The sequence below is a fragment of the Eptatretus burgeri genome, chromosome 2 (assembly GCF_056783735.1).
Source record: "Eptatretus burgeri isolate ZD-2024b chromosome 2, Ebu_testis_v1, whole genome shotgun sequence".
Taxonomy (NCBI): Eukaryota; Metazoa; Chordata; class Myxini; order Myxiniformes; family Myxinidae; genus Eptatretus; species Eptatretus burgeri.
In genome coordinates, this window is record NC_140962.1 from 112,057,899 (window position 1) to 112,082,466 (window position 24,568).

General features: G+C 50.3%; 1 protein-coding gene and 1 long non-coding RNA gene across 3 annotated transcripts in view; one reads left to right on the forward strand and one right to left on the reverse strand.

Moving 5' to 3' along the window:
• LOC147032847 (uncharacterized) overlaps positions 1 to 24,568 on the reverse strand; it is a 39,457-nt gene that overhangs the window by 12,079 nt on the left and 2,810 nt on the right. The window contains exon 2 of one of the 2 annotated variants that reach the window (XR_015055375.1): positions 19,025 to 21,262. This is a non-coding gene — a long non-coding RNA (uncharacterized LOC147032847). Of the gene's footprint in view, positions 1 to 19,020; positions 21,263 to 24,568 lie in introns of both variants that reach the window. The other variant, XR_015055374.1, reaches the window with a different exon arrangement.
• Positions 19,137 to 20,849, forward strand: LOC147032848 (growth arrest and DNA damage-inducible protein GADD45 alpha-like). Its single transcript, XM_085870757.1, has 4 exons — positions 19,137 to 19,298; positions 19,410 to 19,511; positions 19,696 to 19,909; positions 20,204 to 20,849. Exons 1-4 carry the CDS (start codon positions 19,240 to 19,242, stop codon positions 20,315 to 20,317), a joined length of 489 nt encoding a protein of 162 aa, XP_085726883.1. The 5' UTR covers positions 19,137 to 19,239; the 3' UTR covers positions 20,318 to 20,849.

Here is a 24,568-nt window from a genome sequence, read left to right on the forward strand (position 1 = left end):
CGTTTTCACCGTAAATCGTCTCCATGATGTCTTTCAGGCCACTCCCACTCAAGGAGATGGGGATGGGTCAGGCATCTGCCTGGGGGATGGCCAGACGGAGGCCCCTGGAGTACCGGCAGAAAGTGGACACAGCGACGTGCTGCTCTGGCGCATGCTCCCACACCTGACCTGACCCATTCATCAGTACTCTGATGGCCCCCAACAGATTTAGCTCACTGAAAATAATATTATCCCCCAAAAATTAAACCCAAACGGTTAAAGTGGTTGGAAAGTGTTAAATGCACCAGATATGAGTAGAAATCAGACATGTTCTCACATTGGCTGCCATCTTTTTCGAAACCTCATATCTAGACCCTTTCTTTTGATCCAATTCTTGGCAACTTTTGATATGTTGTTCTGTAGACCTAATAATAAAGAAAAATACTATAAAACGTTTTCTTGCAATTTTTTAGGGTACGCAGCAATTTTTCCATATTTTGACTCGACTACAATTCATGTTATCATTCTCTTAAGCCCCATATAATATGAAGTTGTCTTGAGAGACATAACAGGCCTTCATTTGCATCGTTATTACCTCCTCCACCGAAGGTGAAGGAGGTTATGTTTTCACCCCTCTGTTTTAGATTTCGTAAGTATATTGATGACTTCCGTCATCTGTTTGTGTGTTTGTTTGTGAGTGTTTGTTACTTACTGTGGTGTACTGGCCTGCGGGGGCAGGGCAATGCGGGGAGCGTTGTGGACGCGTGGAGGAGTGGTTTTGGGGGGTCACATGCTTGCAAAGGATATAGGTGTTCGCGCCGCCTGAGGCGTTGTGTAGTCTGTGTAGTCTGTAGTAGTGTGCATCCGGACGGGCAATAAACAGTGTTCGACAATCCTCATGACTATCCGAGTCCCGCTGCCCTCCGGACACTACAGTGGCGACGAGTCTGTTTCGGATCGGCGTGTGCAAAGTGCCTGGGTTGCGTCGGTATTGACTTGGAGTCTTTGGCCGGGGCGATTGGATCGCTGCAGCGAGTAACTCAGCGCAGCTCGCGCGGTTCGAGTTCAACACTGGGAGAGGGTCCCAGGGAAGCGCATCGCGAGTTTCGTGTGCACGGCTTCGGTGCGGGTCGAGTCCTGCAGCCTGACGTCCCGCCGGCGCCTGCGAGTCACGTTGAGTGGACGACGGCCGCGCTCGGAGTTCGTTTTATTTCTGCTTTGCAAGCCTCGGGAATGGTTTCTGCGATGCCACGGCTAAAGGACGAGGACATGAAGTTCAGCTCAGATGCGGCGTCGGCTGTCGCACATGCTCTGAGGAATGTCCGGGGTCTCGATGGTCGGTACGCAGCAGATGATCGGGAGGTCAGCGCGATGTTCCAGGCGCGCACAGCCGCACGCGCGGTCTTCGGCGCGGGTCGTGACCGAGCGTTGCAATGCAGTCAGTCGGACGGCGCTCTGAGCAGTCGGGGACGTCTACGGTGTGTGTGTCGAGAGTCAGTGCCCATCATAACGGTCATGGATGGCGGTGTGCAAAGCGACCCCTACGTCCCGGTACGGTGTTTTGTGCATGGCTTACACTTTTACGCCCCGGGTCGAGTCTTGCAGCCTGGGCCAAGCGATCCTGGCGACCCGGAGCAGGAGATGCTGTCGATGTTGAACCTGTTTTCAATTGGTCCGAAGGTGACAAGACCAATGACAGTGGGGGTCGAGATGATCGGGGCACTGATCGTGTGTCGAGTTGAGTCCGCTCGTGCTACCCTCACATTGCACACGTATACCGGTGAAGCGCTACCGGCGGTTGGCCGGGCACACGTCTTGGTCGCCCATCAGGGGCAGTGGGTTGCGCTCCCGTGGTTCGTGGTACGAGGGGAGGGGCTCGCGGTTCCTGTTTCGGAGTTCGTACCTCCAGGTGCACCTGTGCCTCGTTCGAGACCCGAGGGTGCGGTTCTGGTGGTAGGAGCCGCGACAATGCAAAATGGGCTGCCGTTCATTGCTTCCGGCGACGACGATGTGCGGGTCTGGAGCAACGGGAGCCGTGCCAGCGGTGACGGGCTCTCACGCTCCCGCTACGCTCGTGGTACGGTGCGCACCCGTGTCGTTCAGGCGATTTCAGCGGGGGATTGGAGCGAGCCAGTCGCGTTCAAGAAGTTCGCGGACCGCGATGTCTCGCGACATCGACGACAAGCAAGTCATCGCAACGTCGCGATGACAACCAAGAGACGCACACGAGATGTGATTCATGGGTTGCTGATTGTTGCGCATTTGATTTTCGTTGCACGAGTGATGCAATTAAACCTTATTAAGATAAATGCCGACAGTTCGCGTGTGAGCATAATGTGTTTGGGCATGGTTTTCGCGTGAGATGGGCATGGTTTTCTAGGTTGGGTTGGATGCGCGGTTTTGTTGTGCGGCTCAGAGATCGGCTCAGAGCTGGGGCTGGTTCGCTGTTCAGCGTTACCCCCACCCCTGGTTTCGCCAAGGTCAGATGTGCCTGGCGCCCTGGGGCACAAACCTCTGTTCTCGCCAAGGCCGTTCGGGCGTGCGTTGAGATCTCGGCTGGTTGTGATGCGTGGGTTTGTTGTGGGATTGATGGTGTGCCCAGTCGACGGCGCTGTTCAGCGTCACCGCCCATCCCTGAGATGGCCAAGGTCAGACGGGCTTGGCGCCGTGCAGCACAAACCTCTGGTCTCGCCAAGGTCGGCCGCACTGGCGCCACGGGGCTTCCAGGCTCGGAATGTTTATCTGATTCGGTTCTGTCTGGGGGAGATGTGCCGCCTTGTCGACCGGGGGCATTTGATGGTGCCGGGGGAGGTTCGCTCGGGAGGTCATCGCAACCTCGCCGGAGGGCGTGTAAGCATGAGCCGCCTGGGGGCGCTTCTGTTGCTTGGTGATGCTGTGCTTCCCAGCTTGCTTCTTGCTATCTTTAACGCGGTCAGGGTTTTTGTGGGTTCGTCGTGCAACTCAGTTTTCGAGCAGCTGTCCATTGCTTTGAAATTCAACTCGCTCACATCGACACGTTATATAGTGTGATGGGGTAGAGGGCTGAGTTATGGGCCGGATGACACCAACGGCATTAGGGTTGCGGGTAGCAGATGAAGCACGGTTCCTTTTGTGCCGTCTCGTCTGGGTTTTGGGGCACGGCCGCCTGATTAAGGCCGTTTTTGGCTCTGGTTGTTTTCTGTGTGGTGGTGCCTATGCTTTTTGATTATTATCGTTTTTGTACCTCTTTGCTTTTATGTCATGGTATTCTGTGCCGTTTATGCTTATTATTATGATGGTCATTTTATAATCATAGTTTTAGGAGGGAGGAGTGTGGTGTACTGGCCTGCGGGGGCAGGGCGTGATGCGGGGAGCGTTGTGGAGGCGTGGAGGAGTGGTATTGGGGGGTCACGTGCCTGCAAGGGATATAGGTGTTCGCGCCGTCTGAGGCGTCGTGTAGTCTGTAGTAGTGTGCATCCGGACGGGCAATAAACAGTGTTGGACAATCCTCACGACTATCCGAGTCCCGCTGCCCTCCGGACACTACACTTACGAAATCTAAAGATTTCGTGAGTATATTGATGCCTTCCGTTTCTGTTTGTTTGTTTGTTTGTTTGTAGGCACGATAACTCGATAATGGAAGAAGCTACCAATGTCAAATTACACCACGTGATTCAGGAGGGTGATGGCTAGCGCTGCTTAGATTTTGGTCAAAATCGGTCAAAGGTCAAGGTCACAGTGAGGTCAAACATCCAAAACATTCGATTTTTGATGGTTTGGTACAGATAACTCGAGAACAGAAGAAGCTACCAATGTCAAATTACAGCACGTGATTCAGGAGGGTGATGGCTAGCGCTGCTTAGATTTTGGTCAAAATCGGTCAAAGGTCAAGGTCACAGTGAGGTCAAACATCCAAAACATTCGATTTTTGATGGTTTGGTACAGATAACTCGAGAACAGAAGAAGCTACCAATGTCAAATTACAGCACGTGATTCAGGAGGGTGATGGCTAGTGCTGATGAGATTTTGGTCAAAATCGGTCAAAGGTCAAGGTCACAGTGAGGTCAAATATCTAAAAAATGATAACTCGAGAACAGAAGAAGCTTCCAATGTCAAATTAAACCACGTGATTCAGGAGGGTGATGGCTAGTGCTGATTAGATTTTGGTCAAAATCGGTCAAAGGTCAAGGTCACAGTGAGGTCAAACATCCAAAACATTCGATTTTTGATGGTTTGGTACAGAATCATCATAGAAACTTCTGGTTTGCGTCGCTACCTTCTCGAGAGACAGCTTTTATGAGACAAGGTCAGAGGTCAAGTTGACGATTTCGTAAGTACCAGTCTATGACTGCTTGTTTGTCTGTTTGTTTGTGTGCAGAATATCTCAAAAACGTTGTGGACGGATATGGATGAAATTTGGTGGACAGGTTGGGTGTATGACAAGGATGAACCGATTCGGTTTTGGTGAAGATCCGGATCTGGATTCGACTATTAGAATTTTAACGTATTTCTTCACCATTGTGAGATCGGGCCAAAAACGATACATAACATGATATTTCAAAAATGTCCTGGGCCCGATATGTTCTACTGGATCAGGCATTACGTGGTGGAGTTACGTGCTCTACCGAGTGCCCTTCCAGTTCAATTTTTTTTTCTTCCGATTAAACCAATGATGTCCTTTATAGGAAAAGCAATAAAATCATGATACCCCACCAAAATGGGCTTCATCTCTCTAATTTTATATTGGCCTTAATTATTTATGCCTGGGGTTGGCTTAATGGTTAGGGTTGTGGGCTTGAGTTCAAATCCTGCTCAGCGGTTGAATTAATACCAGGTGGGGTTAACTCGACCTGCCATCCTTCCGAGGTCGGCAAAATGAGTGCCAGCATGCTGATTTCCTGTGTCGGAGTGGCGACCCATCCAGAATTGTGCCCAATAGCCAAGGAGACTGCTTAAGCAGCACCAACGCTCTGCACAGAGTATGGTCCCAATCTCCCCCTCCTCCTTAATTATTTCCACCTCTTTGTGGGGTCAGAAAAGGAGTTCGTTGTTTTTTTGTCTGTGAGGACATTGAACTGCTTGACCTAGCGTGACATTCGACTGAAGGCACATGTGAAACAGCAGGGTAACACTTTATAGCTTGGTTGAGACTCAAACTGGCAAAACAGGTTGAAGGTGAGTGCACACATCTTTAAAACTATTCTGCTACTTCTGAAAATGTAACTATGAAAAAACATAAATTGATGTAATCAATCCATCCCCTTGCCCCTTTGTTTTTGCATTATGTTGATGAATCCTTAAAAACAACTACCCAAACAAACCTGTTCAACCTTAAGGCCCTGTCACACCTTGACGATTTAGCCAGCGTATGCCGACGCATGAAAAATTTGTCTAAAACGCTGGCACACATCGAATACGTTATGGGTAAGTTTTGTATATGTTCAGAGCACGCTGAAGCACGCTGGCATACGTCGTATAACGCCGAGCTCGTCGACAAATTTGAACATGCTCAAAAATTTTCGACGTATGCCAGCGTATGACTCACACGTTCCGCATATGCTGGCCATAAGTTGTAGGCACGTTACGCGATCGTTGACACACGTCGACACACGTTACTTGTAAGTTACTCATAAGTCGAAACACGTCGAGGTAATGTTTAGCGTACGTCGTACGTATGCTAAACACGTGCCATAATCGCGAAACACGCTGAAGGCACATGTGAATTTGCACATCTGAGTTCCTAACCACATACAAACTTTCATCCGCCACCTGATGGAGTACTGCTCTCACCTCTGGGCTGGTGCTTCTGCCTCACACTTATCTTGGCCTCACGCCATGGAAACCAAAGTTTTTGGGATCATTGGTATTTCTCAAGATGAAGCTGGGTCCTTGGGTCTGTCTGTCTGTCTGTTTGTCTGTCTGTTTGTCTGTCTGTTTGTCTCTCTCTCTCTCTCTCTCTCTCTCTCTCTCTCTCTCTCTCTCTCTCTCTCTCTCTCTCTCTCTCTCTCTCTCTCTCTCTCTCTCTCTCTCACACACACTGCAGAAAGGTCAGTGGTCTTTCTGTCTTCTACTGTCTCCTCTCCGACCTCACCTCCCCTGTGATCCGTCTCCCCCATATTTGTGTGGGGGAGATAGATCATCTGCCAGCAACCCCCTTCTCGTGAAACTGCCCAAATCAAGAATCACTGCTCATCTTCAGCCTTTCATTCCTCTTTTACCCCATCTCTGGGACAAACTCCCACACGCTATTAAATCCCACTCTTCCCTCCAGGTCTTCCAAACAGCTGTTCACCACCATCTCTTATCTTCCCCCATCCAAAACCATGATCGTTTCTACCCCCGTTAATCCACCATATACCCACCTCTTTCAAATTCCCTGCTTTCCTTCCTGAAAGTCCCTTTCGTGTCCATCTTGTTTACCCCATGTTCCCCACCCCATCCCTCTCCCTTCCACAGATCTACTAATGTCTCTGTTCCCCACTGTTTTGTGTTTACCTTTCCCACTGCCGTCTCCTGCTCCCTTTGTTAAACATTCTATTTTTTAGCTCTCACACGAGCCTCGATATTGCATACAAAAAAAAAAACTTTTTCTTGCATAAATGGTCTTGTTTACCTTAAACAAGCATTTCTTCCAACACATTAGCTTGTTCTGACCCTGTTTTTTTGTTCTGAATCACTATTCCATTGCAGAAACACATGGTTTTTGTCAAGTGGTGTGTATTTTAGCTTGTTTTCAGCAAAGCAAAAATTTTGCACAAGAAACCTAATTTATGCAAAAATGGCTGAATCTGCCCAAAACAAGTGTTTTTAATGATACTGTTGTGGTTGAGGAAATTCGCAAACCACCATTCAGGTCCCATAGGTGAGATATCTCTGTAAGTAGATGTGTAGTTAGCCCCAAACCCGTTGTTTAGAGGGAATAAATGTGATTCATTCGGGCTGCGACCCTTTAAGTTAGCCGTTTTTCTATTCTATCTTTATTTTGAACCAACCACGTCTCAACCGCCATCACACAACAACCACCAACCGCAGCGCCGCTTCACGGCAGCAGCAGCGCCAGCAGCCACGACCTTTGCCTTCGCGGCTCGCTCCCGCAGGCGTCGCATCGCCGCCATTCCGGGCGTCGCCGTGGCCATGGACCACCACTTTAAACCCTCCACCACCTTCGCCTCTCCTTCTGCGGCCATTCCCGCGCCGCTTGTGGGCACCGAGCGTCGAGCTGTCCTGGCCTCGTGCGGGACGCGCGCCGAGCCGCGGGTGCAAAAAGCGGCCTTTCCGAGGAGAAGTCGGATCAGGAATGATACACGCCCACTTCCGATCCGTCCAATCAGCAAGCGCGGGGCGATTTGGCCCCGCCTCCAGGCGCGTCGGAGTAGAATCGATATATGCAAATTCGAGGATCAGGGGAGATTCACGCCCCTTTTTCTCCATCCAATGGGCGAGCGTGGCTCCTTCCCCGAGCTCGTTCTGATCCAGAAATTTGCATATGGGTTCTCCTGCCGCACTATAAAGCGCCGAGCGCGGGGCGAATTTAGTCAGTTTTGGGCTCGGGCGAGTTGGAGAAGTGTGGCAGCGGCAGAGTGTGGCAGCAGCAGTCAAGACGGGTCTGGAGGAGAGTCAGTCTGTCGGGGTTCGGAGTCTGTCGGGGAGCTGCAGAGAGGGGAAGCCGGGAGCGCGGTCGCTCGTCGCGGGACCCAAGCAAGCCAGCTACCCTCTTTCCCCAGAGCATCAACAATTCCCCCCTCCCCCCCCCCCCCGCGCTGAAATAGTGCGGAAAGGGGGCCCCGTTCCCACCCCATTCCAAGCAGTGCCAACGAAACCCGCGGAGGAGCGCCGAGTCGGGGCACCGCTGCCACATGTGCGGCTCATCACAAGACGGGTAGGCTCCACCCGATCTCGCGGCCCACAGGCCCGTCTGTCCCCTTGTCGTTGAGGGTGGCCCTTTTCTTTTGCTTTTGAGTATATGTGTTGTCGGTGCCGTCTGTAAAGTAAAACTGTGTAAGTGTTGCCGTGTGCTCGCGTAGTCGGTAGTATCTCTGCATTGTTGTGTTTCTTTTGTTGGAATTGCTTTTGGTGCATAATTGTTGTAATTGTATGTGTGCTTTCCGTGTGCCGCGGAATAAATGTGCCTCATGTTGAACTGTTTTTCCCGTTTCGCTTCGTCTTTTCTTTAATTGAATCTCCATCTTACTTCAAGTAAAGGGTTGGTAGTGGGCTAAATACGCCCGATAATTAATCGGAACCGTCGAGGTTGACGATAACACCGCTCGGTTATCCCGATAGTACGGAACGGGTCGCTTAAAGTGGCCCGTGTCCGGAGTCGACCTGTGGCGAGGTGCGATCGCCCGGTCTACCCTCCGTGTGGGTACTTAGGTAGGTCGAATTTGGCGAACAACCCTATCCCACGCGGGGGGCCGATTGGCACGATCGTGGTGAGACCGAAAGGCCCACCCGTGACTAGTTCCCGGCGTTAGTCCGAGAGGGTCACGACAGAATTGTCCATCCGGTGGGCGACGTGCCGCGATTCGAGTTACATGGCCGATCGCACGCCGGCGGGCGCGAATTCGCAACACTGGTGTCAGGTCGTGGGACACAAACCCATCCCCTCCTCGCGGCACTGGTGTCAGAGAGCGGGAAAACGGGCTCTCCTGTCTCCAGCTACATTCACGGGAATCGGTCCAGGGGTGAGAGGAGCGACCCCCGATTCCCTCCAAATTACGAGCGATTTAAATTAACCCTTTACCAGAGATAAGATGGCGTCTCAAGGCGAGCGTGAGCCGGGGGTATTAGAAATGGATTTAGAATGTGTAGAATCCATGGTCCAGGATGAAATCCCCGTGCAGGAAATGTTGGTTGTGCAGGAACACGAACTCGCCCAACTGAACCCAGAGCCCAGAGCCGCGGTGTATGACACCTCCCTCCCCCCTCCGCTAAACCCCCCGATCCTTGTTGAATCGGCTCAGCTGAGTGCACCCGACATGGCCCAGCTATGCGCCATGCTGGCGGCAATGACAGAAAAGATGGATACAAACACAAATGAAATGAAAAACGAAATAAAAGGCATGAATAAGCAAATGAAGGAAGTGAAAACGAAAATGGATGCAAACACAAACGAAATAAAAGGCATGAACAAGCAAACAAACGAAATGAAAACGAATATGGAAACAAACGCACTCAAAATGAAGGAAGAAATGAAAGAACTGCAGGGTGCGACGCAGAACATGGGCCGAAGCCTGCAGGCGGGCATGAAGGCAATGGCAGCGGAGCTCAAAATGGCGAGTCCACGTGTGGGAGCGAACGAGCTGGGAGGGGGTGCAACGGCTGTCAGGCCCGCGGTGGAGGCGGGTGACAAAATAATTTGGGAGACGTGTTGGGCGAGGGTCGTGACGGTGACCGCGAGGGAAAAAATAAATGGGGAGACCGAAACGTGTGAGACGAGACACGTGGTGACGACGGAAAGGAGGAAAGAAATAATAGTTGAGACAAGGGAGGGAAAGGGTGAAGAGATGACTGAGTTGGCAGAGACACGGGAAATGGGAACGATAGAGGGAAGACTACACGATGAAGACGGGGTTAGAGACGCGCACACACACACACACACACACACACACACACACACACACACACACACACACACACACACACACACACACACACACACACACACACACACACACACACACACACACACACACACACACGCACACAGAGGTAGTGGGGGACAATGGGGGTGAGCTGGTGGACTGGGTAGAGACCCAGTGCGAGCAGCTGGATGGCCTCCTCCAGGAACGAGGGGAGGGAGTATGCCCCCTTGAAGCGAGTCACGACCAGGTGGGTTCGGTCGTGCTTTGAGAGTTCGAGGGGAGGAGTGCTGTGGACAGGTGCACGGAGAGCTTGGGGGGTATAGAGGCCCCGGAGACCCTTGTGGGGACACAAATCCCCAGTGTGGCTGTCCCTGTGTATGTGGTGCAAGGTGTGAGTGCGCCCCGTGTGTGAGTGGTGTGGTGGTAAGTGTGCAGAAGGGTGTGCTTCTCAGCACGCCGTGTGTGGATGAGGCACCGCGGGCGAGTGCCCCCGCGTGTGTGAGTGGTATGGTTTGTGTGAGGGAAATGGCACGGGTGAGTGGAAGGCCGCGGGTGAGTGGAGCCACGTGTGCGAGGGAGGTGGCATGCGTGAGTGAACGGCCGAGTGCAAGGGAGACCGTGTGTGTGAGAGACCGGTATGTGAGGGAGATGTCGGTCGGCATGCGGGAGCACGCAGCCGCGTCTCCCGGTGTGAATGTAATGGAGTGGAGTATGAGTGTCGTGACACGCGGGAGTGCATGTGTTGAATGGAGACGACGACGGCGACAGAGGGACAAAAGCCGGGTAGCGGCTGCAGCTGTTTCGGGGACCGCACCGGGTTCACCCAGCAGCGAGCGCGAGATCCGTGCTGTGCAACGCACGAGGCCCCCACGTGCTCGCTTGCGAGAGTGAAGTCCCGGTCCGGAAACGCACGCGGTGGATTTGCCAATCCCGCGGACGGACAAAGTTTAGGCAGGATTACGGATTTGGACCGAAATTCTCCACGCGATCGTGTGTGTTAAGCTCCAACGGGAAAAGCACATGTGTTCGCGTGGGGAATCCCTCGAGACGTGAGGCTTGTGTTTTTTTTATGCGTTGGGTGACGTCATGGCTGCGTGTGTGGTTGGAATCCGGCAGGAGGGTGATTCCCTGCCGGATGGTACCGTCCAAGAGGGACGAGGGACGAGAACAGGTGCCATGACGTCACGCCACAGGTGTGCGGCTGTGAATTGCCGCGCTGGTGCGCAGGTTGTGAGTTTCTGCGCTGGTGCTGCGCGATGAAAAAAAACAAAACAGCAAGCCTCGCTTTCGGGTGGACAGGATTCCCGGGCAAGGGGTGGATGATCCCCTTGGCCTGGGCACAGGATGACACTAGTTAGGGGGAAAGGTTAGCTTAGCTAGACCGGCTCCATGGGGCAGGGGTAAGTCCTCATGGGGCCCGTGGAATAGATTAGGTAGAGGGTTTTAGTTCAGATTTAGGATTGGGAAATTATTTATAGAGGTTTGAGGACAGTGACAGACTTTGGATGTGTAGAGGGGACGTAGTTTAGCTACGTAGTGTTAAATGGAACGTGCTGTAGTTTAAGGGATGACGTGGGAGCACGAGTTAGTTAGGGGAGGTAGTTAGAAGGATTGCAGAGTTCAGCGATGTGTGAGTTGAAGAGTTGTGAGGTGAGTACATGATGAGTGAGTGAGGCCAGCGGGTCTGTGTGAGTGGAGCGAATGGGGAATGCATGGTGCGATGAGTGATTGGGGGGAGGAGTGACTCCCGCCCAAGGGACCCCCGGGGTCAGTGTAGAGTGAGTTAGGGGGTTAGTTAAATTGAAAAATGGAGGTCGTTTTGTTGTTGGTGGGAAAGTAGGCTCGATACCCATTTGGAGGGGTGCCGGAGCCCTGTTCACGGGCTGGGAGCGTGGCTGCGAAAGGTGAGTATCGCTGAGTGGGTACCGCGGGCACCAGGCTAGTCGGCCGTAGTAGGCCAAGGGCCCATGGGGGGCCAGGATAGCGTAGTGGGCACGGATGCGCCCGCTTGGTGCGGGGCCCGGGGCGCCGTAAGCCGCGTGGGCAGTGTTGTGGGCACGGGTGACCCTCGGAAAGGGGCCCGGGAAGCCAGCCTGCCATGTGTGCGTTTCAGGGGAGGTGCCATGGGGGGCACTCCCCGGTGTTTAGGGAGCTGGTAGGCTCGGAGGCAGTGTAGTGCCCGGGGGTGCCATCGTAGGGGAATCGGCAGAGGGTCGTGCCTGCCAAGGGGAGCCACGCGTCCCAGCCATGAGACCGTGTGAGGGCACGGAAAGACAATTGGGGGGCGAGGCCTGAAATTGTAAGGACACCAACACAGGCGACGGGAATCTGGGTTTTTAGAACCAATAGCTTAAGCGAGAGGCGCTTGTTGAAAGCCCCGGGGTAGTTTAACAGTAAATGGATAGGGTAGATTAGGAAGTGTACCCCTCCGCACCATCCATCCCCTCGCTCTCGTTGTGGGCCGCTGGACCCACTTTGTGTTATCGATCACTGAAGTCTGGGGAGGCCATCCTGAGGCTTCGTTGGGCCTCGACACAGGACGCTAGCTCTCCCTTATTCCCCTCCCGGAAGGGAACGTAGGGGTTGGGAGTAGGCTAGGTGACAGGATAGGTTAGCCGAACAAGGACGATAAAGGGGTTAGGGGACGATTTATAGTGGGGAAGTAAAAAATAAAAACAAACAAAAAAAAATAAGTTGGGGCTAAATTGGGTTTTTTACAAATTAAGGGGGTGGGTATGGACAGTGACAGGCAAAGGCGATAGGTGGGAGGGAGATAGTAGGCAGGTCTGAGCCCGCCTTCTGAGTGGCCAGCACTACCACACTCCCTCCACCAATCCACTGCAAGGCCTGTGCCGGCCAACTTCATCGGCTGGCCGTGTTTTGCTTCAAGGCCTGTGCCGGCCACTTCATCTGCTGGCTGTGTTCCTTCAAGGCCTGTGCCGGCCAGATCGTCTGCCGGCTGTGTTTGCCTGCAGCGGCCCTGTTCTGCCGGCTTTGTTTGCCTGCTGCCTTTGCCATGCAATGCCCACTGCCCCTGTTCACCAGCCCCCGTTCAATTTTGCTTTGCCCCCCCCCCCTGTTCATTGCCATGTGTGCCAGGATCAGAAAGCAACAGTTTGCAAGGTTCAAGAACTGCCCTGTTGGCAGCTACAACACGGGCCTGCAGTGGCGGCCCGTGCACCGTGTTTGCGTCCATCCATTCATCCATCCATCCATCTGTTGTGCTCATTGCATGTGCCACTTGAGCTGGCACAGAGACTGCGTTTGTGCAGCCCGTGCACCGTTTTGTTGCTTGCGTCAGTGACTGTTCAGTGTTCTGCAGGGACTGCCTTGCGGGCAGCCGCACCAGGAGACTGCGTTTGTGCAGCCCATGCACCGTTGTGGTTCACTGCGTTCAGTTCAAAAGGGAAGGCCTTGGACTGCGTGTGAGCAGCCGGCCACGTTCCCTGTCACCTGCATTGCTTGAGCCAGAGACTGCATGCGAGCAGCGTGGCTCCCTGCTAACTGCTTTCTTTTTGCAGAGTTCATTGATCCTGGGCCATGGTTTAGTGTAAAATTTGTAAGTTAAGGTAAGATGTACTGTAAATATGAGTACGCCCCCGGCATGTATGTCTTCGCGCCGGCAATTTTATTTAAGTCGTCCGTGCGAGTGGGTTTGTTTAGTTAGTTACTCAGCCCTCAGGTTATTTATTTTGGGGACACGAATACCATGAATGTCGCACTCAGGGATCCATAGGTAAAACGTATTAGGGGAGAACTACACATGATGGCACACGAAAATTTGACGACTCGGGACGAGTCTGTAAAAAGGGGAGGGGGTAGTGTTGTGGTTGAGGAAATTTGCAAACCACCATTCAGGTCCCGTAGGTGAGATATCTCTGTAAGTACATGTGTAGTTAGCCCCAAACCCGTTGTTTAGAGGGAATAAATGTGATTCATTCGGGCTGCGACCCTTTAAGATAGCCGTTTTTCTGTTCTATCTTTATTTTGAACCAACCACGTCTCAACCGCCATCACACAACAACCACCAACCGCAGCGCCGCTTCGCGGCAGCAGCAGCGCCGGCAGCCACGACCTTTGCCTTCGCGGCTCGCTCCCGCAGGCGTCCCAACGCCGCCATTCTGGGCGTCGCCGTGGCCATGGATCACCACATTAAACCCTCCACCACCTTCGCCTCTCCTTCTGCGGCCATTCCCGCGCCGCTTGTGGGCACCGAGCGTCTGGCTGTCCTGGCCTCGTGCGGGACGCGCGCCAAGCCGCAGGTGCAAAAAGCGGCCTTTCCGAAGAGAAGTCGGATCAGGAATGATACACGCCCATTTCCGATCCGTCCAATCAGCAAGCGCGGGGCGATTTGGCCCCGCCTCCAGGTGCGTCGGAGTAGAATCGATATATGCAAATTCGAGGATCAGGGGAGATTCACGCCCCTTTTTCTCCATCCAATGGGCGAGCGTGGCTCCTCCCCCGAGCTCGTTCTAATCCAGAAATTTGCATATGGGTTCTCCTGCCGCACTATAAAGCGCCGAGCGTGGGGCGAATTTCGTCAGTTTTGGGCTCGGGCGAGTTGGAGAAGTGTGGCAGCGGCAGAGTGTGGCAGCAGCAGTCAAGATGGGTCTGGAGGAGAGTCAGTCTGTCGGGGTTCGGAGTCTGTCGGGGAGCTGCAGAGAGGGGAAGCCGGGAGCGCGGTCGCGGTCGCAGTGGAGTCGCTCGTCGCGGTGGAGTCGCTCGTCGCGGGACCCAAGCAAGCCAGCTATCCTCTTTCCCCAGAGTATCAACAATTCCCCCCTTCCCCCCCCCCCGCACTGAGATAGTGCGGAAAGGGGGCCCCGTTCCCACCCCATTCCAAGCAGTGCCAACGAAACCCACGGAGGAGCGCGGAGTCGGGGCACCTCCGCCACATTTGCGGCTCATCACAAGACGGGTAGGCTCCACCCGGTCTCGCGGCCCACAGGACCGTCTGTCCCCTTGTCGTTGAGGGTGGCCCTTTTCTTTTGCTTTTGAGTATATGTGTTGTCGGCGCCGTCTGTAAAGTAAAACTGTGTAAGTGTTGCCGTGTGCTCGCGTAGTCGGTAGTAGATCTGCATTGTTGTGTTTCTTTTGTTGCAATTGCTTTTGGTGCATAATTGTTGTAATTGTATGTGTGCTTTCCGTGTGCCGCAGAATAAATGTGCCTCATGTTGAACTGTTTTTCCCGTTTCGCTTCGTCTTTTCTTTAATTGAATCTCCATCTTACTTCACGTAAAGGGTTGGTAGTGGGCTAAATACGCCCGATAATTAATCGGAACCGTCGAGGTTGACGATAACACCGCTCGGTTATCCCGATAGTACGGAACGGGTCGCTTAAAGTGGCCCATGTCCGGAGTCGACCTGCGGCGAGGTGCGATCGCCCGGTCTACCCTCCGTGTGGGTACTTAGGTTGGTCGAATTTGGCGAACAACCCTATCCCACGTGGGGGGCCGATTGGCACGATCGTGGTGAGGCCGAAAGGCCCACCCGTGACTAGTTCCCAGCGTTAGTCCGAGAGGGTCATGACAGAATTGTCCGTCCGGTGGGCGACGTGCCGTGATTCGAGTTATGTGGCCGCTCGCACGCCGGCGGGCGCGAATTCGCAACAATACATTTGCTTGCTCTGACCCTGTTTATTGTTCTAAATCACAATTCTGATGCAAAACGATATGCTATTCATGAAATAATGCGTATTTTAGCTTGTTCTCTGCAAAAGAATGTATTTTACACAAGAAACCTCCCCCGATCTCCAATGGGCATAGTCCCACACCAAGTGTCACCTCCAATCCAATGGAGATCGGGGGAGTGCTTGTCACCCTCCACATATTACGATTTACCTGCCGATCGCATCATGTACCTGCTTGTTGAATGGTTTGCATTAGCGGGAACGATCGTCGGTGGCAGATCGACGGTTGTTCTTTGCGGATTATGCGGTTTTACCGTGTGAGATATAATCCGTGACGATACTCACCATAACAATCAGGAGGTGTGTCTGATGTTTAAACAATGATTGTGGTCATCATTGGTTATATATTTATTGGTATTCCATCCTGATGAGGGCAAATAAGCCCCAAATATGGATAGGTGGCTCCTTTTGATGTTTGCCTGATGTTGACCATGTATTCTTTGTCTGTTTGACAGAGTCGCCGGGCTGAAGCCTCTGGATTGGAGGTGACGCTTTGGTGTTGGACTCTGTCCATTGGAGATCGGGGTAGTGCTCATCATACTCCACATGTTTTGATTTCCTCGCCGATAACATCACAAGCCTTCTGGTTGAATGGTTTGCATTAGTGGGAACAATCATCTTGGTGGCAGACGGATGGCTGTTTTTTGCGGATTACGTGGTTTTACCATGCGAGACATAATCCGCGGCCATAACAGTCAGGAGGTACGTCTGGTGTATATACATATACATATACATATACAGTCATGGTTGTAGAGGTAGATGAAAGTATTTAATACGGAAGTTTAGCATTGTGCAGAGTTGCTTGGTCTGTGGACAAGTAGAAAGCATCTCTATGGAACTAATGAGGGAATCTGTGAGCTTAAGTGTCGTGTGTCACCAGACGAGGGGTGGGGTGGTATTAATTAGCTTTGGGAGTGAGAATAAGTTCCCCCGTACGTGATTGCCCTCTGTGATTTTTCTCTGTTTTTTATGTTCCAGGCAGTAAAGCTGGGAAATGCGTCCCTGAAATGACAACAAACAGGAGAAGCCCCACCTTGCTGGGATTGAGGGCGAGCAGGCCACGTCCCGGAGGCGGAGGATATAGAGCGAAGGAGGAGAGGGGAGTGATCAAAGAGGCAGGAGAGGCTGGCGCATTGCATGAGTGGATTGTGGAAGGCTCCTGTCTGGTTCGCCAGAACACACACAGGAGGTCGGTGTGAGGACCGCATGAGGCAGGTGGCACCTTTGGAAGAGGAAGGCTGGGACATTTGTAGCCTTCGTATGTCAAAAGCTGCTTGCAGATTGCCTAGCGTACGTCTGCCTGGCGACAATATAATATATAAATACAATATATACAAACCCCTATTACCCTATTGACCCCCTAAGACTCGATAGACCCCGTTAGAACCTGACCCCGTTATAACTCATAGACCCTATAGACCATGTTAGAACCCTTAGAGACTCTAAGACCCATCCATCCATCCATTGGGACCATAGTCTGTGCAGAGCGTTGGTGCTGCCTAAGCAGTCTCCTTGGCTATTGGACACAATCCTGGACGGGTCGCCACTCCGACACAGGATATCAGCATGCTGGCACTCATTTTGCCGACCCCGGAAGGATGACAGGCCGAGTTAACCCCACCTTGTATTAATTCAACAGCTGAGCGGGATTTGAACTCAGGACGCTAAGACCCGATGGACTCCTAAGACTCAATAGACCTCAAAGACACAAGAGACCCCCTAAGTCCTTATAGAAACCCAAAGACCAAATATACCTCCAAAGACTCTCTAGATTATATGGACCCCCAAAGACACCACAGACTCCCCAAAGCCCTATAGACACTATGGACCCCCTAAGACCTGAAAGACCCTGTTGGAACTCTATAGACTCCATTAGCACCGAAGACCCTGTTAGAACCTCTATACCCTTGAGACCCTATTTACCCCATTATACTCTTTAGAACCCTAAGACCCTGTTAGACACCGTTTAACCTATAACTACTGTTTGAACATACCCTTTAGACCTCTTCGACCTTTTAGACCTTTTGGAAATTGTAAGACCCTTTAGACCCTTTGGAAATTGTAAGACCCTTTAGACCCTTTTGACAACTTAGAGACCTTGACCCTTTCTACTCCTAAATATATTAAAAACCTTTACGTAATAATATAAATTAGCTAGTGACATGGATGAGGATGGTATGGGAAGGACATGAGGGGGGGGTGAGGGTGGGGGTGTTGGTGATGAAGGATGGTGGCAAGAGGCTTGTGACAGAAGGGGGCTCCTCCTCCTTCGTGTGCAGCATCATTGGCTGGGGGCACAGATGTGCCACTGATGCAGTGCCCCTGTTACCAGTACACTGGTTCTCATTTTGCCAACCTCAGAAAGATGACAGACTCAGAAAGATGACAACCTCAGAAAGATGACAACCTCAGAAAGATGACAACCTCAGAAAGAAAGAAATCCCACAGCAAAGTGGGATTTCAACTCAGGAACCTCAGATCCCAATCCCACCACCCGAACCATTAAGCCAACGCCTGGCATGCTGTTCCCACGCTTCACTTGAAATTCCTTCCTGTGTGCTGTGTGCTGTGTGTATGTATATATATATATATATATATATATATATATATATATATATATATATATATATATATATGATATTGAAGTGCTTATCTCCTTCTTAAACAAAGCAAGCAAAAATATAATTCAAAAGTTCTTCTTGTGGCAAACAGCTCGCCCTGGTATAATTCACAATTCTCCAAAAAATCATTACACCACCGAGTCTGGTGCCATTCGTCGGCCAATCACATGAAACATGAGAAGTTGCGAACCATCTGGTCCATTTGTTCAACGTGCAGAGAACTGTTACCCAGATGCCATGAAGACCTTGAAGAAGATCACATCATGCCTTTGTCCCCGAATTTACATTGTATACGTACGCGCTGTACGTGTTTTCGCTTTTTGATTAGGATTTCGTATTTGGGCACTTGTGCATCAACAAGAGCGAGATAATGTAGGAGAACGATAAACACGCAGCACTTTTGCATGAAAAATGCAAAGGGGGGTGGCGGGAATAACTCCGGGAAAAACACATTTGTGAGAACAGCACCCGCTGTCCACCCACCAGGCTGCCCATGCCGGGAAGAGACAAACAGGAGCATCACATCATGTACAGGGAGGGGGTTACCGGTTCTCGGTCTTCCACTGGAACACTACCCCCTCCTTTCTCTCTCGCTTCCTCGCTTAGCACGCGTTGTTTACTGACCGATGCGTTTGTTTTCACCTTTATTCCATGTGTCTCCTCAAGGCAGTTTTCGACCTTGAAAGTGAGGGGTCACGAGCCGGGTTAGTCGCCAATACTGCGTGACTGCTTTTTCAACGCACCGTGCGCATCTCTCGCATACCTTTGGCGCGTTCTTTGTCGCACTGCCGTCGTACGCCGGGTGTATTCCCAGAAAAGCAACCGAATAATTCTCCAAGTTTCGAGGAAAGAATAAAACCGGTGCGCGGCTGTTCTTTTAAAAGCCCACGCGGATGACCTAAGGAAGAATTTGCACGCTGCGTGGCAGCATGACCAACTCATTCATGACACGTGATCGGGAGAGACGAGACTTCCAAAGGTGTCGCCAGCAAGTGCATAAAGTTGGAAAATATATTCATTGATAATAACAAAAAATAACAACAAAAAAAAAACACAAAGCAACAACGAGGATCAACAACCTCGAGGGAGTGGCCTCGAATGCTCGCTCACTCGAACAACATAATATTACACTGTTTTCAAAGATATTATGTAACAGCGAGGTGTTTACCAACCGTCCTTGTTCCCTTTGACCCTTCATCCAATCAGAAGAGCAGCTCTCGGATTTCCCCTCAGCCTCGACCTATGGGAGCAGTGAGGGCGGAGAAAAGACTCAATGGCTATAAATAACGGCAGCGGATCGCTGAGACAAAGGTGGCACCCAACAGAGTTGCTCACAAACGGATATTTACCTTGAAGCAGCTCAAAAGCCGTGGATCTTTTACAGAATATGACCTTGGAAGAACCGACGAAGGTGCAACGACGACAAGAGGAGAAAGAACCAGGAAGGTGCGTTGGGTCTTCGCAAACTTAGCAGGCCACTTGCCCATGGGCAGTGACCGACTGAATAATCAATGTTCCGCTCAGAGTAACACGAGCGATGTGTCCTGTTTTGTGCAGCATGGAGAGTGTGGGGACGGCGCTGGAAAAGGTGCTCATGGCAGTCGACAGCGAAGGGCGTCTCACTGCTGGAGTCTATGAAGCTGCCAAGCTCCTCAACGTGTAAGTTGTCTTTATGATCGATCCTTTTCGGAGATTTAAAGAGAGGATGGAAAATTTACGAGTGACCCGATAAACCGGTCAACCTACCCGTCACGATTTGTGTCGAGCGATTTCCCTGTAGGATGACACCAGTTTGTTTGGATGTGTCCTCTAACTTCGAGCGACCCTTGCTTGACCTTTCCAGGTCGGTTGATGGCGTGGCTTTGTGCCTCCTCACCGCCGAGCCGGTCGAACTGGAGGAAGACCTGGCTCTACAAATCCACTTCACGCTGCTGCAAGCTTTCTGCGCCGAGAATGAGATTGCTGTGGCCTTGCTGACCGAGCCAGCTCGACTCAACGCTCTGCTGCCCGTGGACACAGATGGGGCTCCCCGTGACTGCCACTGCGTCCTTATCAGTGTAAGCCGTGGAGGGTTACAATGTCCCAGTGGCACGTGTGAGATAGCACATATGTTGTAAAGGGAAGCAATCTAACAACGACTCCAAGGTTGTTGATTTTTTTTTTCTTGCTCAAGAGCAAATTCTCCTTGCTGTTGCTCTTGCTGTACAGAACGTCATGTGCATTTGGCAGAAATGCTCAGCGTTGTGGTTTAGAACATGGTGATTAAATGTGGTGATAGAGACTTGGATATATGCATGATAGGAAATACAGACTGTACTTAGCGTTTTGTTTTGTTTTTGTCAATTCTGCAGAGCCCGCATGAGGGAGATCCACCTGACCCAGCCTTGGATACAGTTACCGATTTCTGCTTGCGGAGCATCTACACAGATCAGTGGGTGCCCACGATCGTCTTGCCAGAGCGGTGACACCGACAGGGACACTCAACGCTTGTCTCAGTATTTGGATGGAAAAATAAAGTGGCCGAGCCATCGGCCCTGGGGTTCAGCTCGGGCTTCAGGAGTCCAGCCTCGGTTCCTCAGTGGTGTGCAGTCCGAGGTGGGAACTCGCAACAGCAAGAACGTGTGGGCGATGAGGTGTAGCCGAGGCGGAAAGTTGATAGGTGGCCATATTCCTCGGGATGTGGAAGAATAGGGGGAGCGTTCATTCTGGATGTGAGCTCGGTTATATCATGTGCAAGGAGAGGAAACAATAGCCTCAAGTTCTGCACCACTCCCACATTGTAATCCTCCCCGAGTCACGCACAAGGCACCGTGCATCCTGAATTGTCTGACAGTCATGACTTGACTGTTCGCCCATGTTTGCGAGCAGAAAAGCAGCACAAAATGATCTCTGCTTTGGTTCATCTGACCTTTCAACATCGTTAATCTTCTGTTGTTGTTGTTGATTTATGCGTTTTGTTTGCAGAGTGCAAAATAAAAGTGTCACTTACTAACACGGTTTGCTTGTTTGTGGGTTTTTATTTCATGCAGGTGCACACACTTTCCCCGACAATGCAATATGATGATTACTTGTAATTGGAGTCAAACGTGTTTAGCATTGGGGTCGATTGCATCACGTGACAGCTCTTGCACGCACATGAGGCCTCTGACGATGAAGGTGGGTGGGATGGAGTCCAGAAATAGCAGCGACTTGTCCTATTTGTGATCGGCATTACCTGGGTGGCGTCACATGAGTCATGAGTCACGAGAATGGAGACGGGAAGGAAAGGAGGTGTGTACACTGCAGCGTGGTAGATTAGTCAAAATTCCATTCTTTTTGTTGCATGACGACTGAATGAGAACAATCATCTGGTTGGCAAGGAGGTTTGTTTGCTCTTCTTGGTTTTGCATGGCCACAACAACAGTGGAGATCTGAAATGGCAGGTGATCGATTCAAAAAACAAAAAGTATTTGTAATTCAAAACACCGAAGCAGAGGAAAACGGGAAAGTAATGGTGAGAGCGTCTACTCCGAGTCTGGGAGGTCGGTGAGTCAAACCCGTCCGAGTCAGGGGCTACCAAAGATTTTTTAAAATACCAAAGTACCAAAGTATGTGCTGCTTACTTGCTTGACGCTCAGCATTTAAGAGGACACAGCGTGAACAAACAACGCTCAGAAGGCAATGGCAAACAACCCAGAACAACCCTCGCCAAGAAATTGCTTCTGCAGCAACAACGCTCTGTAAATAATATGGTGCATCAAAATCAAAATGAGCAATGTACCGAAAGGTCAGTTCAACAACATTTTGGGACCATTTGTTTATTAATACGCAAATGGTGAAAATTCCAATCCCTTGATCTTCAGCAGAAGTTGTTATAGGATACTGCCAAGAGTGTTAGTCCCTTCGATATCTGTAGCATTAGTCCCTTCCATATCGATATTGTTAGTCCCTTCCAGATCTATAGCATTAGTCCCTTTGATATCTATAGCATTAGTCCCTTTGATATCTATAGCATTAGTCCCTTCGATATCTGTAGCATTAGTCCCTTCGATATCTGTAGCATTAGTCCCTTTGATATCTATAGCATTAGTCCCTTTGATATCTATAGCATTAGTCCCTTTGATATCTATAGCATTAGTCCCTTCGATATCTATAGCATTAGTCCCTTCGATATCTGTAGCATTAGTCCCTTCCATATCGATATTGTTAGTCCCTTCCAGATCTATAGCATTAGTCCCTTTGATATCTATAGCATTAGTCCCTTCGATATCTATAGCATTAGTCCCTTTGATATCTATAGCATTAGTCCCTTCGATATCTATAGCATTAGTCCCTTCGATATCTATAGCATTAGTCCCTTTGATATCTATAGCATTAGTCCCTTCGATATCTATAGCATTAGTCCCTTCCAGATCTATAGCATTAGTCCCTTTGATATCTATAGCATTAGTCCCTTCGATATCTATAGCATTAGTCCCTTCGATATCTGTAGCATTAGTCCCTTCGATATCTGTAGCATTAGTCCCTTCGATATCTATAGCATTAGTCCCTTTGATATCTATAGCATTAGTCCCTTCGATATCTATAGCATTAGTCCCTTCGATATCTGTAGCATTAGTCCCTTCCATATCGATATTGTTAGTCCCTTCCAGATCTATAGCATTAGTCCCTTTGATATCTATAGCATTAGTCCCTTTGATATCTATAGCATTAGTCCCTTCGATATCTATAGCATTAGTCCATTCCATATCTATATTGTTATTCTCTTTGATATCTATAGCATTAGTCACTTCCATATCTATATTATTAGTCCCTTCCATATCGAGAGGGTTATAGTCCCTTCCATATCCATGGTATTAGTCCTTTCCATATTGATATCATCAGTCACTTCCATATCTACAGCATTAGTCCCTTCCATATATGAGGGTTATAGTTCCTTCTCGATCTATAGAGTTAGTCACTTCCATATATATATATATATATATATTTAGTCACTTCCATAGTTATTGGATTAGTTCTTTCCATTTCAATAGGGTTACGCCTCATGTTAGCTTTATGGTTAGGGAAGTGTGCTTTAGATCCCAGGGTCCTGAGTTCAAATCCTGCTTGACTGTTGAATTAATACCAGGTGGGATTGACCCAGCCTGCCTTCCTTCAGAGGTTGACAAATTGAGTAGCAGCATGCTGGGATGATTGAGCCATTTGAGTAGTCTGTGTCGGAGTGGTGACCCGTCCAGAATTGTACCCAATTGCCCAGGAGGCTACTTTGGCAGCACGGATGCTTTGTACAGAGTATGGTCCCAATGGAATGGAATACCTATCGGGTTAGTCCCTTCCATATCTATAGCGTTAATCCCTCTTTTTTGTGATTCAGCACCCCACCCCATTGCCTATATTGGCTACTCTTTCAATATGTACGGAAAAATAGATGGCCGCTTGTTCAATCTCGCGTTTTTCTTCTCTTGCTGCAGGACGTCCAAGCAAATGCTATACAGTATTTGCTGTTCCAGCTGTTTTTTGTATGCACAGTCGAGGCTCGTGGAAGACCGAGAACATAGAACGGATTAGGACGCAACAGAAAAGGAACAGGAGAAAGAAGGGTGGGGAACAGATCAACGTCAGGGTTGAGGATCAGGAAGAAAAAACTGTAAATTGAGAGGTTGCTGGCGTTGGGGGGGGGGGTAGTTGGAGTAGATGGGGGCAAAAAAGATCATAGTTTTGGATGAGGGATGATCTGATAGGGTGGTGAACAGCTGTCTTGAAGACCTGCAGGGAAACTCATGAGAAAGTTGGTGCTGCCATCAGAACAGACGTTCTAACCATAAACCATCAATTAAAGAAATTTGATCACCAGTAAGCATGTGCCTGGAAAATGGAAAGGTGAAGGTGAGGCTGGTGGGAGCAGCTCCATGAAGGGTCTGTTAGCGTGGGGGGTCTCGTGGAGAGTTGCTCGGGAAACATCATCTTCCTCGCACACATCGATCATAGCACCTGGCCGGTCAGGCGGCCAGTGTGGGTAAACATGTGGCCCTGTGTGATAAAACAACATTGGGTTTGCATGCCGTGTGACCATGGCCGTTCGATATTTTTAATGCACCATACCCGACAGAGTGTTGGAGTTGCCAAAGCAGTTTCTTAGCAAGAGTTATAGTGGGTGGTTTGCCATTACCTTCACAACGTTGTTTGTCCATGCTCTTATCCTCTTAAATGCTGAGAGTCAAGCAAGGAAACAGCACGTACCATTTTTGATGTCTTTGGTATAAGTCGACCGGGGTTTGAACCCTTGACCAACCAAACTCAGCAGTTTTGAGTCTCAAGATTACCACATTGAGTCTGATCGTGAGTTAGAACCCCTTACTTATTATATACTTGCAAATACCACCCGTTGCTTTGCTGATGGGAATACTAAAATATTTCTTGGGGGAGAGAGAGAAGAGAGAGGAGAGAGAGAGGAGAGAGAGAGAAGAGAGAGAGAAGAGAGAGAGAAGAGAGAGAGAAAGAGAGAGAGAAAGAGAGAGAGAAAGAGAGAGAGAAAGAGAGAGAGAAAGAGAGAGAGAAAGAGAGAGAGAAAGAGAGGAAGAGAAAGAGAGGAAGAGAAAGAGAGGAGAGAAAGAGAGGAAGAGAAAGAGAGGAAGAGAAAGAGAGGAGAGAAAGAGAGGAAGAGAAAGAGAGGAGAGAAAGAGAGGAAGAGAAAGAGAGGAGAGAAAGAGAGGAAGAGAAAGAGAGGAAGAGAGAGA